At 44.4% G+C, this 15,732-nt stretch overlaps 1 protein-coding gene across 6 annotated transcripts in view; it reads right to left on the bottom strand.

Annotated features, from left to right (window-relative positions):
* The window catches only part of card11 (caspase recruitment domain family, member 11), a 250,123-nt gene that overhangs the window by 70,942 nt on the left and 163,449 nt on the right, over nucleotides 1-15,732 (bottom strand). For 5 of the 6 annotated variants that reach the window (XM_068055824.1, XM_068055819.1, XM_068055821.1 and 2 more), the window contains 4 exons: nucleotides 14,130-14,178; nucleotides 10,886-10,965; nucleotides 2,374-2,486; nucleotides 635-655 (listed from right to left, as the gene is read on the bottom strand). In XM_068055824.1, coding sequence (XP_067911925.1) covers nucleotides 635-655; nucleotides 2,374-2,486; nucleotides 10,886-10,965; nucleotides 14,130-14,178 — 263 coding nt within the window. The remainder of the gene's footprint in view (nucleotides 1-634; nucleotides 656-2,373; nucleotides 2,487-10,885; nucleotides 10,966-14,129; nucleotides 14,179-15,732) is intronic. The other variant, XM_068055823.1, reaches the window with a different exon arrangement.

Raw genomic sequence — 15,732 nt, 5'->3', positions numbered from 1 at the left:
CAAAAGGCGAGAATTAGAGGAGCGCAGGAGGGTTGTGGGGCTTGAGGAGATTACAGAGGTAGGGAGGGGCGAAGCCGTGCAGGGATTTGAAAACAAGGATGAGAATTTTAATTTTAAGACATTGCTTGACTGAGAGCCAAAGTAGGTCTGTGAGCCCAAGGGTGATAGGGGAACAGGACTTGGTATGAGTTACGACATGGGCAGCAGAGCTTTGGATGACCTCAAGTTTACGGAGAGTAGAATGTGGGAGACCAGCCAGAAATGCCTTGGAATAGTCAGGTCTAGAGGCAACTAAGACATGAATGAGAGTTTCATCAACAGATGAGCTGAGATGGGGTGAAGTCGAGCGATGTTACAGAGATTGAAATACGCGGTCTTAGTCATCTCGGGGTCAAATGTGACACTAAGATTATGAACATACTGGCACTCCCACAAACAGGCCAAACCTTAGCTCTGCCACTGCAAAGGCTACACCCCAAGGTTTATTAGACATAAAAGCCTAAATGAAGATGCAACTAATGTGGGGCACTAAACATTCATGAGCTCAGCATGGCACAAAATACAAGAGATGCTGACAAACATTTGCGATAGGCAATTCAGGTTATAAAACCAGGACAGTTACATGAGAAATTACCTGTATTTCTTCAAATAGGCACTAGGGAAGGGGGAAAAAATTCAAAACAACATATGACTAGATGATTACACAAAAGATGAAAATACAGTAATTACTCAAAATGAAAGATCATTCATTTTTAAATGAAAGATATCAGGTGGTACAGTGGGCTAGTACACTGTCCTTTTGCACCTGAAAATTGAGTTTGAATTCGGATGGGATGAATATTCCCTCTTCACTGTCTGAAAGAATCCTACTTGAATTGAACGTGGGCAGTGTCAGCTCATTTGTGCAAGACACTGGCCCATAATTCAACACAATGCTTCCTTAAATTGGCATCTGTGCTTTGTATTGTACAGGGATGTCACACTGCAGCAATGAAGGCAGCACATCTGGGCTTAGGTGAAAGACACGTTATTGAGGCAGAGTAAGAGAACATTCATCTGCATCTAACCATTCTGCAGGCGTCTTGGAAGTGCTTGATCCTGACACCAGATGACAAAAAAAAATTGGATAAAGGGTTCCATTCCCTGACCTTGATAATGTAATATTCATTATAATCACAATGAAAGAAAAACATTTCATTAAATATTGAATGATCAGAAATAAATGAGAGCATAAATACAAAATCTAATTATTATTTTAATATTGTACACTTGGCAATGAAAACACAGTAATTCACTGACAGGAACTAAAATGAATGTAAGGAAATAGTGAACAGACAATAATGCACATTGACATGAATTTTCAGCAGACGAATGTTTCCTAACCTAACAGTGAAATTCAGCTTGGAACTAAGCTTGACAAACAGTCCTAGAGCTTCCACTTATAATGAGATCAAACATCTACAGTTAACAGAGATCAACAAAAGGAAGATCAGTGGAAATATAATTTCTCAGGCCAAATCAGAGCAAAAAAGTTGCTATTTCTTTTACAGCTTTTAGTTATTCTACTTTGTTAATGAGTGTATGTTACTGAGTCACACTGAAGGGATGCCAATGCTGTCCTGAAGAGCAGTGTTTTGGGCAGTAACTGGCTGTTAAATCCACTTAGTTACAGCTCAAATCTTAGGAAAATAATCTACTGTAGCAGGCCAGTGTTAGCACATTCAATAATGCCGTTCAGCCATTTAAAAACATTTATTTAGTACACCTGGGAGAAAGGTCTAGATCCACAGTGTAGGAGACTACCAAGATTGAAAAGTAAGGAGAAATAATGAGCTAAGTCAAGAAGTAGGAATCAGGTGACATCAAGCTTGGATATAAAAATTGTAGAAGGAAGTGATGAATGTGCGAGGTGAGGAGTTCCACAGTTAGGATTATCAATGGACGGGATGTTTCAAGGAGGTGAGGAGTTGTAAGGTTCTGTGAAAGAAATATAATATACAATGATCTGAGGAACCAAAAGGATTTGGAAGGTGAAGGTTAAATAATGTCCAAAAGAGCTTGCAGCATGGGAAAGAAGAAGTAAACAGGGCAAAAATGCAAAGAACTAAAAGGGGTCTTATAAGCCTTTCAGGACACTGGAACAACCCTTTCAGATGAGTCGTCTCTTTGACTGGTGTCAAAGCAATCCAAATTGCATACAGTTGTACCAGCTCCATTTGGGTGTAGCAAGGCTACTAAGGGCCTGTATTCTTTGTGGTTTATTGCCCTCCTTGTAGAAACAAGAATTGAATATGATTTGTAATATAGTGGCAGTCATGCACTGGTATCCATTTATCAGGGACAATTTGTATCTAATAATGGCACATGTCTTACCTTCTGTGTGGTATTTCCCGGTCTTCTTCTTTGGTCCTTCGTAGAATCGAATCATTGCAAGGTGGTTCGGGGGTAGTTGACATGACGCTGGGGAATCGAGGTCTCAGTGTTTGCTATAACACAAAGAACAAGGTCTGGAAATGCTTTGAATTACACTTTTTAATCATGAATGAGTCATTGTGCCTGGAAAGCTGTGTGGTATTTTTCATATAACAAGTTCTATTTTTTGCACTGGTTAAAGAACACTTGGCTCATGGGATGTTATATATGCTATATATTGTTCTACCCTGAGGCACAGTGTGGCTTTCGTGCAGAGAGATCGACTATTGACATGCTGTTCTCCCTTCGTCAGATACAGGAGAAATGCCGTGAACAACAGATGCCCCTCTACATTGCTTTCATTGATCTCACCAAAGCCTTTGACCTCGTCAGCAGACGTGGTCTCTTCAGACTACTAGAAAAGATCGGATGTCCACCAAAGCTACTAAGTATCATCACCTCATTCCATGACAATATGAAAGGCACAATTCAACATGGTGGCTCCTCATCAGAGCCCTTTCCTATCCTGAGTGGTGTGAAACAGGGCTGTGTTCTCGCACCCACACTTTTTGGGATTTTCTTCTCCCTGCTGCTTTCACATGCGTTCAAATCCTCTGAAGAAGGAATTTTCCTCCACACAAGATCAGGGGGCAGGTTGTTCAACCTTGCCCGTCTAAGAGCGAAGTCCAAAGTACGGAAAGTCCTCATCAGAGAACTCCTCTTTGCTGACGATGCTGCTTTAACATCTCACACTGAAGAATGCCTGCAGAGTCTCATCGACAGGTTTGCGTCTGCCTGCAATGAATTTGGCCTAACCATCAGCCTCAAGAAAACGAACATCATGGGGCAGGATGTCAGAAATGCTCCATCCATCAATATTGGCGACCACGCTCTGGAAGTGGTTCAAGAGTTCACCTACCTAGGCTCAACTATCACCAGTAACCTGTCTCTAGATGCAGAAATCAACAAGCGCATGGGTAAGGCTTCCACTGCTATGTCCAGGCTGGCCAAGAGAGTGTGGGAAAATGGCGCACTGACACGGAACACAAAAGTCCGAGTGTATCAGGCCTGTGTCCTCAGTACCTTGCTCTACGGCAGCGAGGCCTGGACAACGTATGCCAGCCAAGAGCGACGTCTCAATTCATTACATCTTCGCTGCCTTCGGAGAATACTTGGCATCAGGTGGCAGGACTATATCTCCAACACAGAAGTCCTTGAAGCGGCCAACACCCCCAGCTTATACACACTACTGAGTCAGCGGCGCTTGAGATGGCTTGGCCATGTGAGCCGCATGGAAGATGGCAGGATCCCCAAAGACACATTGTACAGCGAGCTCGCCACTGGTATCAGACCCACCGGCCGTCCATGTCTCCGTTATAAAGACGTCTGCAAACGCGACATGAAATCGTGTGACATTGATCACAAGTCGTGGGAGTCAGTTGCCAGCATTCGCCAGAGCTGGCGGGCAGCCATAAAGACAGGGCTAAATTGTGGCGAGTCGAAGAGACTTAGTAGTTGGCAGGAAAAAAGACAGAGGCGCAAGGGGAGAGCCAACTGTGCAACAGCCCCAACAAACAAATTTCTCTGCAGCACCTGTGGAAGAGCCTGTCACTCCAGAATTGGCCTTTATAGCCACTCCAGGCGCTGCTTCACAAACCACTGACCACCTCCAGGCGCGTATCCATTGTCTCTCGAGATAAGGAGGCCCAAAAGAAGAAGAAATTGTTATACTGTCTGTAAAGTGTTAGGAACTAATTAGCTAGGAACTAGTTGTTATGTGTAAGTGTTCCAGTGAGGGGCCACATTCATGGCTGCACCAGGGAGTCATGTTATATGTAACGCAAGAACCAGTTGAACCAGGTCCCACAGCACAGAGCATGGTGCTGTAATAAACAAGACTGACTCCAGCCTTTTCCAAGTTTAAAGTGTGATTCTTTCCAACATCTGGGAACTAGAAACAACATAAAGATGAAACATGAGAACATTTTTTTAAAGGGATTATTTTTGGCTAGTGGTTCAAATAAAAATGACTTGAATTTATTCAGCAACTTTAAAGCAGTAAAATGTCCCAAAGTGAAAATAAGTTAACCGACCAGGAAGGTCTAAAAAGTTTGATGTCTGGCTATTTTGTTTTTGGCATGTTAGCCAATCTTAGATAGATTGAGGTGGCAGTATTACACTTGGAACCAGTGTTTCCAGGATACTGAGAAAGAAAACATTTGCCAGACCTCCTGCCCCTGGTCATTATCCATAGACTCTTCTGTTTGAAATTGTTTGTGTGTGGATGTCAGGCTCAGCTCTTGTGCCCTTGACCAAATATCCTGCCAACACTCCAAGCAGACACAAGGGGGAATGAACTTTTGGGTGAGATACAAGTGGTACAATGAAAGTGTACCACATAGACACAAGGGTAGTATGTTGCCATTAGCTATCTCTGCTGACATTTTCTTTAATTGGGATAGGCAGGGCTCAATCTGAAGTATTTCAGCCCAAATATGGATATTGAATGAATTTATTTGAAATGGATGAATTCAGATCACAAGATCTTGATTGGATGGGATGCCCATCTCTTGAATAAGCAAGCCTTCCAATGACTAAAGCAGAGCCTGAAACAAATTTTCTCGAGATAGCTACAAAGACTAATGACTCAAGTGTGTGGTAGCCATCAGACAAAGCAGCTGGCTAAAGTTTAATTTTCTAGTTCAGGTTGGAATCTCATGGTACATCGAATCATTTGAAATTAAATGGGGACATGCATTGCTGTCATCATTTCACCCGTTCCATTCACCTCCCTCTTTCAATTGTTCTCCTCCAACCTTTAATGCTCCATAGTTGTTACCCACAATGCTTTGTGTAAGCAAAATCACCAAGTAAGACACGAGCACTGACCCTGCCTGTATGAGGGGCATGGGTAAGAGCTGCCATTTAGATTTATGGATTACACACTCCTTTGAGCAAATACAACTGCTCTATTTGATTTGCAAAGCAGTTTCACTTCCATTCCAAAACAGCTCATCAAATTGGTTGCCAAAGTGTTTGGTAAAGTCAGCAATGTTTATTTTGGGTCACTATGACAACAGAAATGCTTGCATTATGCAGTTTTTAAATAGAAGTTCATTTCTCCATTTGCTCTCTGTTCATATTAAAACATAATACAGATGGAAGAGAACCTTGAGGTCAAAACAGAGAAGGAAAGTGGTAAAGCGAAGAGTGGAGAATAAAATGAAATGTCACTGTAAAGCAACTATTAATTGCTTGTCAGCTTTCAGTGTTGCCCAATTTTCATAGATTGCCTAAGGGTGCTTTCTTGTGATTCACATAAACTAGAACAGAAACCAATAAGTAATAAAAAAATAATCCTGGCCTTCCTATATACTGCATTAGTCTTGGTGTCCTAACACCAACATTAAAACATTAGGTTAATAAGGCCAATAGCTCTCTCAGTTATCCTGGAGTACTGAAAAACATGTTGAAAATATACATGTCTTTTCCTTTTCTCATTTGCTGAGAAACTGTTACTTCTGCAAATTTTGTAGCTAATTATTGTAAAAGAAGGAACTTGCATTTCTATAGCACCTTTTATAATCTCAGGAGATATCACAAAGTGCTTTACAATTTTTGAAGTGTACTTTTTTGAAGTGTAGACATTGTGATAATATAGGTCTTGTTTTCCTTACATCTTTTTGTGAAGGGCCTTGGGGCAGGTTGTACATTAAAGATACTATATAAATGTATGTTGCTGTTCTCTATTATTTTGTCTATTGGGTTCAGCATTATATTGGCTTTGTTGATGGTTGATCTACAATATTTGGGCATGTTGAGTGCAGAGTCAGCTAAAACGGCTTAATCTATTTCAACTTCACCCTTAGCTATTTTGGCACCAAAGGTAGAATTTGGTTAACCCGTTGCGGGTCCTGGCGGCAGACCCGAAAATGGGTGTTGTTGCTGCTCGTCACGTATGCGGCCGCCCACCGTGATCATGCAGTGGGTGGCCAATTATCAAATTGGAAGCGCGGGACTCGGCCAATCACATGCCGAGGGCAGGCGGCAAGGCGCCAATGGCGTCGTCAGTAGAGACAACGCAGGTGCTGGCACCATCTTTAAAGTGCTGCTCGCCCTGATTAAACTGCTGCTTCACTGACTGACTTTGCTGCTGCTTTGGCTTTGATGACATTTTGCCATTGCTGCTACTGAACTGCTGACCCCTGCCTGGGGTCCCTTTGCTGCTGACCCCCTGCCTGGGGTCCCTCTGCTGCTGACCCCCTGCCTGGGGTTCCTCTGCTACTGACCCCTTGCCTGGAGTCGCTCTGCTGCTGACCCCCTGCCTGGGGTCCCTCTGCTGCTGAACTGCTGTGCTGTTGACTAAGGACTCAGAAGTCCACTAGTTGTCTGGAAGCCAAGAAAGGCCATGTCAGGTGCGAGACACCTGGTGGCCCCACGGTTCAGCAATGCCTTCCTAGAGGTTCTCCTCCAGGCTTCAAGGGAAAGACGGGAGGTCCTCTTCCCCAGCAATGGCAAGAAGAGGTCCTCCCACCTGACCAAGCAAGCCTGGATGGAGATAGCTGAGGAGGTTAACAGCTGTGGGTCACCCATTATAACTGGGTCCAGTGCTGCAAGAGGGTCAACGATTTCCTTCGTTCTGCCAATGTGACAGCTCCATAACTCTCTCCTTTTTAGGGATAGCGAGTGGCTACACTGGAGGATGCTGGACATGGGGGGGGAGGCACTACAACTCTACTGGCAGTGGGGCTCAAGCCTCACCTCATCCTGACAGATGCATGGCTGCATCTTGGCCACAGGCCACCTTATTTTACAGCTCACCCCCATTAAGTGCCCCGAGAGCGGGCGGCACCATGAGGTATATATGATACCCCACCAAGGGACGAGTGGCTGACACTAGCAGAACTGCCATGTTGATCTCTCTGCAAAGTCTGACTATCTCGCTCTTCCCACTTGCAAGACAAGAGGCCCACAACAGGAGGGAGATAGCCCGAACAGGCGGAGGCATACCAGATCTTCTGCTTCTCTCCACAGCACAGGAAGAAGTGTTAGAATTGGTAGGGGCACAGGTTGGCTGTGCCTTATCCGATGGAGGGACTGGAGTGTCTGCTCAAGAAAGTGAGGATTGCCTTCCATTGACATGCAGTTCACTTCTGGAGACCCACAACACGTATGGTGGACATGACACGATCTGCACAACCTAGCCCACACATGTTTGCGTTCTCTCATGCAGATCGGCATCAGTAGCAGACTCAGCCAGAAGGGGGCCAGACGCCCACTTCCGAGGAGGAGGAGCACTCAGAGGATGCACGGTCCTATGACTCTCCTGCACCTTCCACCAGCCCAGATAGATTCACCTTGGTGGGTTTGTGCTCAGCTTTAGAATCAGGTTCACAAGATGGTGAGAGAACTGCATACGCACCCGAGCAGCTGGCTGAGGCTGAGACAGTCGAGGCCTCTCACAGTCAGAGGACACTGGGTGGCCAGGCCCATGCTGAGCCTCAGGCTGATGACGAGCCTCTGGTGTTGACAGCACAGGGCATGCTGGACTTGCAGAGAGAGGTAAGGCAACATCTGGTGGAGATGCCAGAGGCAATGCACAATAATGAGCGGATGATGGAGGTGTCCATCCATGCCATGAGTGCTGCCATGTCTCAGGCATGTGAGTGCATGGCTTCTTCCATTGAGAGGTTGGCGACCCTCATGGAGAGCCAGATCCCACAGATGCGCACAGACCTGCACACCATCGTCTTGGCCATGATCTCAACACAGCAGTGGCAAGGCAAGAGAAGGACGAGGCACCTGGAGTCTTCTCCAGATACTTGTCCTTCTCTGGTGAGCAGGGAAATTCAAGTGAGCCTTGAAAGGGAGCAGGAGAGGCTGACCTTCACAGCTGGGGACTCCCCTCAGGACGTTCCGACAGTCCCTCCGCCAATGAGCCCAGCTCCAGTGGCTATGATGCCTGAGGAGAGTCCTGCACCTGTGCAGGAAACCATCAGGCAGTCGAGGCCTTCCAGGCCTCAGGCAGCCAGAGAGCAGCCATCAAAATCATCATAAGCCAAGGAGCAGCCTGATCAGCAGCCTGCCTCCAGCCCAGCTGCTAGCAATGGATTCACACCTCATAGAAGCACTTGTAAATGTAAACAGAAAAGCACCAAGACACACTTGGGGCTTCATGGGTGTTTTATATCTGAGATGTGATGCTTCATATAAAGTTCTTTTGTTCAAGCCATTAACGTTCATTGTGTAGAAGTGATTATTCTATCATGCCTTAATTGTGAGCTGTTGACTTCACCCTTCCCTCTAAGTGGAATGCCAGTGTAAGCACAGCCCTGGTTTAAATATGATCGGCCATGGACGCTAGCGCATGTTTCAGCTGGGTGCTAGGCATGGAACACAAATGGACAGGAGGCGACAGACTACATGCATTGAGGTCTCTCTTTTTTGGTTTCTTTGTGAGTGGACTTCAGGATGGCTGGAAGCAGGTAATTATGAGATTGTCTCTTGCCTCCTTGGCCCATTGCTAAATATGCCTGGTCTCCAGTACAACGGCTTCAACATCCAGTGCTGCTTGCTCATCTCCCTCCTCCGCGTCCTCCTCGTCAGTGGAGGTGTCACTCAGCATCTCATCCTCATGTAAGGCCTCCCCCCTCTGCACTGCTCGATTGTGCAAAGCACAGCAGACCACAACGATACACGAGACCCTCCCTGATGCATACTGCAGGGCTCCACCGGATCGATCCAGACACCGGAATCTCATCTTCAGTAGCTCAATGGCCTGCTCGACGGTCGCTCAGGTGGACCTATGGCAGGTGTTGTACCTCTCCTCCACTGCATTTCGAGGGTTCCCCGCAGGGGTGAGTAGCCAAGTCTTCAATGGATACCCCTTGTCCCCGAGAATCGATCCTTGAATGCGTGTAAGGGGCCTGAAAAGCTGTCACTCTGGGACTGTCGAAGTATGTAGGTGTCATGGCTGCTTCCCAGGAAGCAGGCACACACCTGCTGGAAATGCTTTTGGTGGTCGCAGACCAGTTGAATGTTGATTGAATAGAAGCCCTTTATGTTGATGAAGGCAGCTGGCTGGTCCGTTGGAGCCTTGATGGTCACATGTGTGCAATCTATCACCCCTTGCACCTGGGGGAGCCCCCAAATCCCATAGGTCACAACTCGTCCTGCAGAAGGGCGCATAAATCGGTGGCAGCTTTCCTAGCAAGGCGTTGTGTTCCCTGGCAATGCTGTAGGACATCTGGAGATAGCTGATTCGAGTCCGGTACATGCTCTGGCGGAGACGGGCCCTTCGTAGCATGGCCGGCTGCTGCTGCTGTTGTCGTGGAGCTTCATGGGCAGGCGCAGCTGCCTCTTGGCCCTCTCTCCATAGCAGGCAGTGCATCACGCCACAGAGGTCCAAAAAGACAGGGTGTAAGAGACCCATGCCAGGTGTCCAATGGCCAACAGAGAATGTCGTTGCAGAGACAATCCTGCCCTGTAAACTGAGCTTTTGCAACTTGTCCTGGCAGACTCCCTGATGGCTCTCAGTGCCCAGTGTTCTCATCCAGCAGTATGGGCAACCACACACCTTACCCAATCGTTTGCTCACCCGATAAAGCCATGCAAAACCAAGGACCCCCCTTGCAGAGTCCCTGAGATTGCGGCCCCCCCCCTTGCAGAGACCCCCAGACCCCAACCCCCTTTGCAGAGACCCCAAGATCCCAACACCCCCCTCCCCTTGCAGAGTGCACAGCACTGCAGTCCGACAGTGGCCTCCGCAACTTCCTCTTCCCCTATGCAGTGCTGTTATGGCTGCCTACCCTTTATGGCACTGAAATCTTGCCTCGGTGCCGCCAGCCTTTATAGATCGTGAACCCGAAGGCACCATTAAATTGATGTGAATTAGCTGCAAATGCTCAGTAATTTAAAACAGATTCCACCTTGGTGCTTTCCCGCTGCTGACTATATCCTGAACTGATGTCACAATGCCGGATTTCTGGCCAGATGCTTAGGATGCGATTCTCCGGCCCCCACGCCACCATTTCCATTTCTAACAGCCGCACAAAATTCTGCCCCAAATGCGCACTACCTTACACTTATTCATATTTGCCCGTAATTACCTCAGGCGCTTTCCTGATTGGCTGGCATAAGTTTGGTGGAAGATTGACGGAAGTGCTCATTTACATGGCGTATCCAGCATTCCCAATGGGAATTTCCGGTGACTGAATTCTCTCCATGGTTTACAGATTTTATCGAGCTTTATGTGTAGCTCTTGGGGTGCTTTGTCAAACCTGACTGACTCTAAGTAGCCAGGATGAGACAAAAACAAATGTTTTTGTTCAATATTTTTTTCTGACAGTTCAATCAGAACATTTCTCAAATCAAATCATTTGTTTCAATGCCAGAATAATTCTCAAAGGGTTAACATGGCGGACAAGTAAAATGCACACAGAGAGGGTTATAAATAGCTGTCAAAGTTACTTACCCCTATACTCAGAGGATCACAGCCGTTAATGGAATTAGGAGTTTCCATCTTGGTACTGCTGACATCTGACAAATCTTCATCTAAATACGTTGGAGGATGGGAATTGGAGTTCAAAGGTCAGTAATGCAAGACAATAGGTAACATGTATCTATTAATCTATCGGAGAACTCACAGTATGCGAAAAGCAGAGAGCACAATGTGAAATCTGCCACCAATCTTTTCATTCCAACCCATTATGTCATTGCTCTGCTCATTTTGTCAGTTAAAAAGTAATAAAAGCATAAAATAAAGAATATGAGTAGCATAACATAGTTTGAAAAGAGATCTTGTGTGTACAGCAAACGATGATGACAAGCATGCTGATGATCTTTATTTTGGTGGCAAGAAAGAATTTTCAGAATGTTGGGCACATTTCATCAGGTTATGAAGCAAAACTTGTCAACTTCCTGTCTTCTGTAGATTGCAATGTACAGCTAAAGAGCTTGTTAGAAAAGTCATTATACATACTTCAATGGACACTCCTCAAATTTCAAATTAATTACTGGAGGTTCAATAACCTGAAGTATAATCACAACGTGTTCTTTTCAACATTTTGTCATCATGTCCACAGTTTTGAAGGACCTCTGAAATAATTTAGGGTGATTACTCTCTTAAAGCCAATATTTCGAAGAAGTGAGGGTTAAAGGGACACAGTCTTCATGAGGAAGCACTCGGCAAAATTAATTTTTAAATGTCTGCTGCAATGTCATTTATAACCTTGTCTTGTATGTCTGCATACAAATGCAGTTAGGTGTTACCCATTTTTTCTTTCCAAAGCTAGTGTCCCTTTAAAGCAGCTCACTCTATCATTAAAATTCTGAACACCAGCTATTTAATGCATGAACCTTGACTGAACAATCCGTGCTAATTTATTTTCTACTTCTATTGGTTCCTTTTAAAAGAACCATCTATTATGTTACTCTGATCTCTTGCTAACATTGCCATGACTACCATTTGGAATCAGATTTCTAGCTAGAATATCCCAGTATGCACTTAATGTAGCACCTTAAACTTTCAAAAAACAAAATGGATCCTGGTGCTGGAGATTGCTCTGGATAAACACCAAATTTGCTTTGGATTAAGGTTTGAGCAGGGCTAGATTTAAGCAGACTTCTCTAAAATTTCTGTGAATGTAAATAAAAAGAAAGATATACAAACAATGGGAATCGACAACAAAAAATCCATTAAGGAATACAGGAGAAACTGCTTTAACCCAGAGAGTGGTTAAAATATGGAACTAGCTACCACATGGAGTGGTTGAGAAGAATAGCACAGATGTACTTAAGGGAAGCAAGATAATTTTTTCAATTAAATATTGGAAAGACCAAAGCCATTGTCTTTGATCCCCACTACAAACTATGTTTCCGAGCCACTGACTCCATCCCTCTTGCTGGGAAATGTCTGAGGCTGAACCAGACAGTTTGCAATCTTAGTGTCATACTTGACCCTGAGATGAGCTTCCGACCAAATATCTGCGCTATCACTAAGACCACCTATTTCGACATCTGTAACATCACCCAACTCCGTTCGTGCCTCAGCTCATCTGCTGCTGAAACCCTCATCCCTGCCTATGTTACCTCTAGACTCCAAAGCTCTCCTGGCTAGTCTCCCACATTCTACCCTCCATAAACTTGAGGTAATCCAAATCTCTTGTTGTCCGTGTCCTTACGTGCACCAAATCCTGTCACCCTGTGCTCGCTGACCTATTTGGCTCCCAGTTAAACAATGCCTCAATTTTAAAATTGTCAACCTTGTTTCCAATTCCCTTCATGACCTCGCTCCTCCCTTTCTCTGTAATCTCCTCCAGATCCACAACTCTCCAAGCTATCTACACTCCTCTAATTCTGGCCTCTTGAGCATCCCTGATTTTAATCACTCCACTATTGGCACTGGTGCTTTTGGCTGCCTAGGCCTTAAGCTCTGGAATTCCCTCCCTAATCTTCTCCACCTCTCTTTTTCTCTTTCCTCCTTTAAGACAATCCTCAAAAATCTATCTCTTTGACCAAGTTTTTGGTCATCTGCCCTAATATCTCCTTATGTGGCTCGGTGTCAAATTTTGCTTTATTATCGCTCCTTTGAAGAGCTTTGGAAAATTTTATTACCTTAAGGACTTGATATAAATGCAACTTGTTGCAAGTGAGAGAGAAAGAGATGGATACAGTTAGATGAAGAGAGGTGGGAGGAGGCTCGTGTGGAGCATAAACTATGGCACAGAATGGTTCTGCTGAATGGCCTGTTTTCTGTGCTGTAAATTCTATGTAAAAAAATGAAAATGGTAAATATACACAGCAAGCTAGTCTGTGGAGAGAAAAGACAAGTTACTGTTTCAGGTGTAACCTTTCTTCAGAATTGGCTTGGTTTGTGTTTTGAAGCATGGTTCTGTTAAAGGGTTCCATTCCTTTTTCCAAAAATCAGGAGGTGTTTAACAGGAGATGAAGTAGACAAAGTGGGAATTACAATATCGCCTAAAGTCCAAATTACTCTCCAGCTGCCCAAAATGGAAGCCTGCTCTGTTTTAGCATTCACATTCTTAATTTCCCAAAATAAGTACAAGCTTGGTGACCCAGCGGTTCCGTGCATTAAGCATCAGAAGATACAAATTTCAAAGCTGAAACATTTATATCATGATGCAGTGCATCTGGAATGGATATCTTAGGCATGTCCAGAAATCCAAGCTTGTTATTTTTTAATACTGTTATCCAATAATGATATGACAATGAACAAAAACTCAGATGTAAAATAAAGGTACTAACCATTTCATTTTTTATGAACATCCAAAGTATGAATTTGATGGGCGTGCCCCACACCATGATGGCCACAGCATCATGACTAAACACTCCCTGTCCCCCGCCCACCTCCCACTGCCATGCAATCTCCTGGGAGAGACAAAATGACAGAGAAATAACCCAAGAAAAAAATACTCTGGAAAGTTCCTTTCTGACCCCCTCAGGCAATCGAAACCAGTCTAGGAGATCATACAGACCAAGCTTTTAATCTACGTTAGAAGTGCCAGGCTTTAGACAGTCTGTTTTATCATAAAATGCACCTTCTGAAGCTAATGGCACTCTATATAATTAGTGCATCCTATCTTATTTTACTGGCTGAGAGTCTAAGAAACTATTAGGTTCAGTATCAGTGGCCTTTTGCTGGAAGGCCTATAAAACATATCCGCAAATTGGCAAGTTTTTTTGTTGGGTCAACATACCTTGATAATCTTGTTGTCTGGGGAAGGTGCAAGGAGACTTTGGTCTTCCCTAAATTTTATACATAACAAAACGTAAAACAAGACATTTACGTGAATGCATTAAAATTAAATCGTGGCAATATGCACATGTATCATATGTCTTTACTAAACTTCACTGTAATATTTAACATTAAAGCCCATTTTAAATAAAGAACAACAGATCTTAATGTGTGTGCCACAGAAAACTCTTGCTCACTTTCATGTACATGGCAGCCAGTCAGCAACCAAAGCAACTTGGGTTTTTCTGGTACTTCACACGCACAAAGGTCAGAGCATTTTAACAGGTGAAGGACAATAAATGGACATTGAGCAGCAGGAGAGAAAGGGAAGAGAGGGACTGGGGGAAGCAAATGCAAACAAGATGTTGTTTAGGTGGCTTTTCAAAGTCTGAAAGGGGTGGCAAGGAGATTTTAGGGATGGAGTTCCAAAAGATGGGTGCAGAGTCACAAGGAGTCCTGACCAATGGAAAAGAAGGAATGGAAATTAGAAATAGGCCAGTGATGGAGAAGTGGAATAGACACAGGGGCGGCACAGTGGTGCAGTGGTTAGCACCGCAGCCTCACAGCTCCAGCGACCTGGATTCAATTCTGAGTACTGCCTGTGTGGAGTTTGCAAGTTCTCCCTGTGTCTGCGTGGGTTTCCTCCGGGTGCTCTGGTTTCCTCCCACATGCCAAAGACTTGCAGGTTGATAGGTAAATTGGCCATTAACAAATGCCCCTAGTATAAGTAGGTGGTAGGGAAATATAGGGACAGGTGAGGATTAGGTAGGAATATGGAATTAGTGTGAATGGGTGGTTGATGGTCGGCACAGACTCGGTGGGCCGAAGGGCCTGTTTCAGTGCTGTATCTCTAAACTAAACTAAACTAAACTAGACACAGCCAGAAGAATTGGCTGAATCAGGCAGGGACAAAGACATAGAGGGATTTGAAGATGATGGTGAAACTCTTAGTCAATAATCTGAGCCTAAGGGAGCTTGTGCCAAAGGCAAGGGCAATGGAGATTCAGGCCTTAGTGCAAGTAAGAACAAAGACTGGTATTCTGGCTGATTTGTATTTCACAGGAGTGGGGGTGGGGAGTACAGTGGGCCTGGCAAAACTGCTGCAAATCTGAAAAAAATAGAAGCCGCAATCATTCAGCAGCTACTGAGAAAATAAACTGGTCAGCATTTCAGGCGTGAACCCTACATCACAGCTGGAAAGAAATAATAGATGAACAGCTTTTAGAAAAAAACAGAACAAGTCGAAGAAAAGAAGGAAAAATAGACACACAACAAGAAGGGATGTGTCCTGAGAGTGATTAAAAGGAAAATGGGAGATGGCTAAATGGCTGAAGTTATATTAATTTGGAAGATACAGAGGAAGGAAATTCAAGACATTTAAGAGACACACAGAATGTTTGAATAACTGAAGTGATGGTGCCTTTTTAATAGGATATCATGATCAGGCACATTGCACCAAACATGCTTTATAAGTCTAAATATGATGATTATAATAAATGTGCTGAGGATAATTTTGACTTAGGGTGACAGTGTGGAACAGGCAATATCGATTCAGACGCCCATTA

Source organism: Heterodontus francisci, chromosome 24 (genome assembly GCF_036365525.1).
Source record: "Heterodontus francisci isolate sHetFra1 chromosome 24, sHetFra1.hap1, whole genome shotgun sequence".
In the NCBI taxonomy this organism is placed as follows: domain Eukaryota; kingdom Metazoa; phylum Chordata; class Chondrichthyes; order Heterodontiformes; family Heterodontidae; genus Heterodontus; species Heterodontus francisci.
The sequence above is the reverse complement of the archived record's forward strand: the minus strand, read 5'-3'. Positions and strand labels throughout refer to the sequence as shown.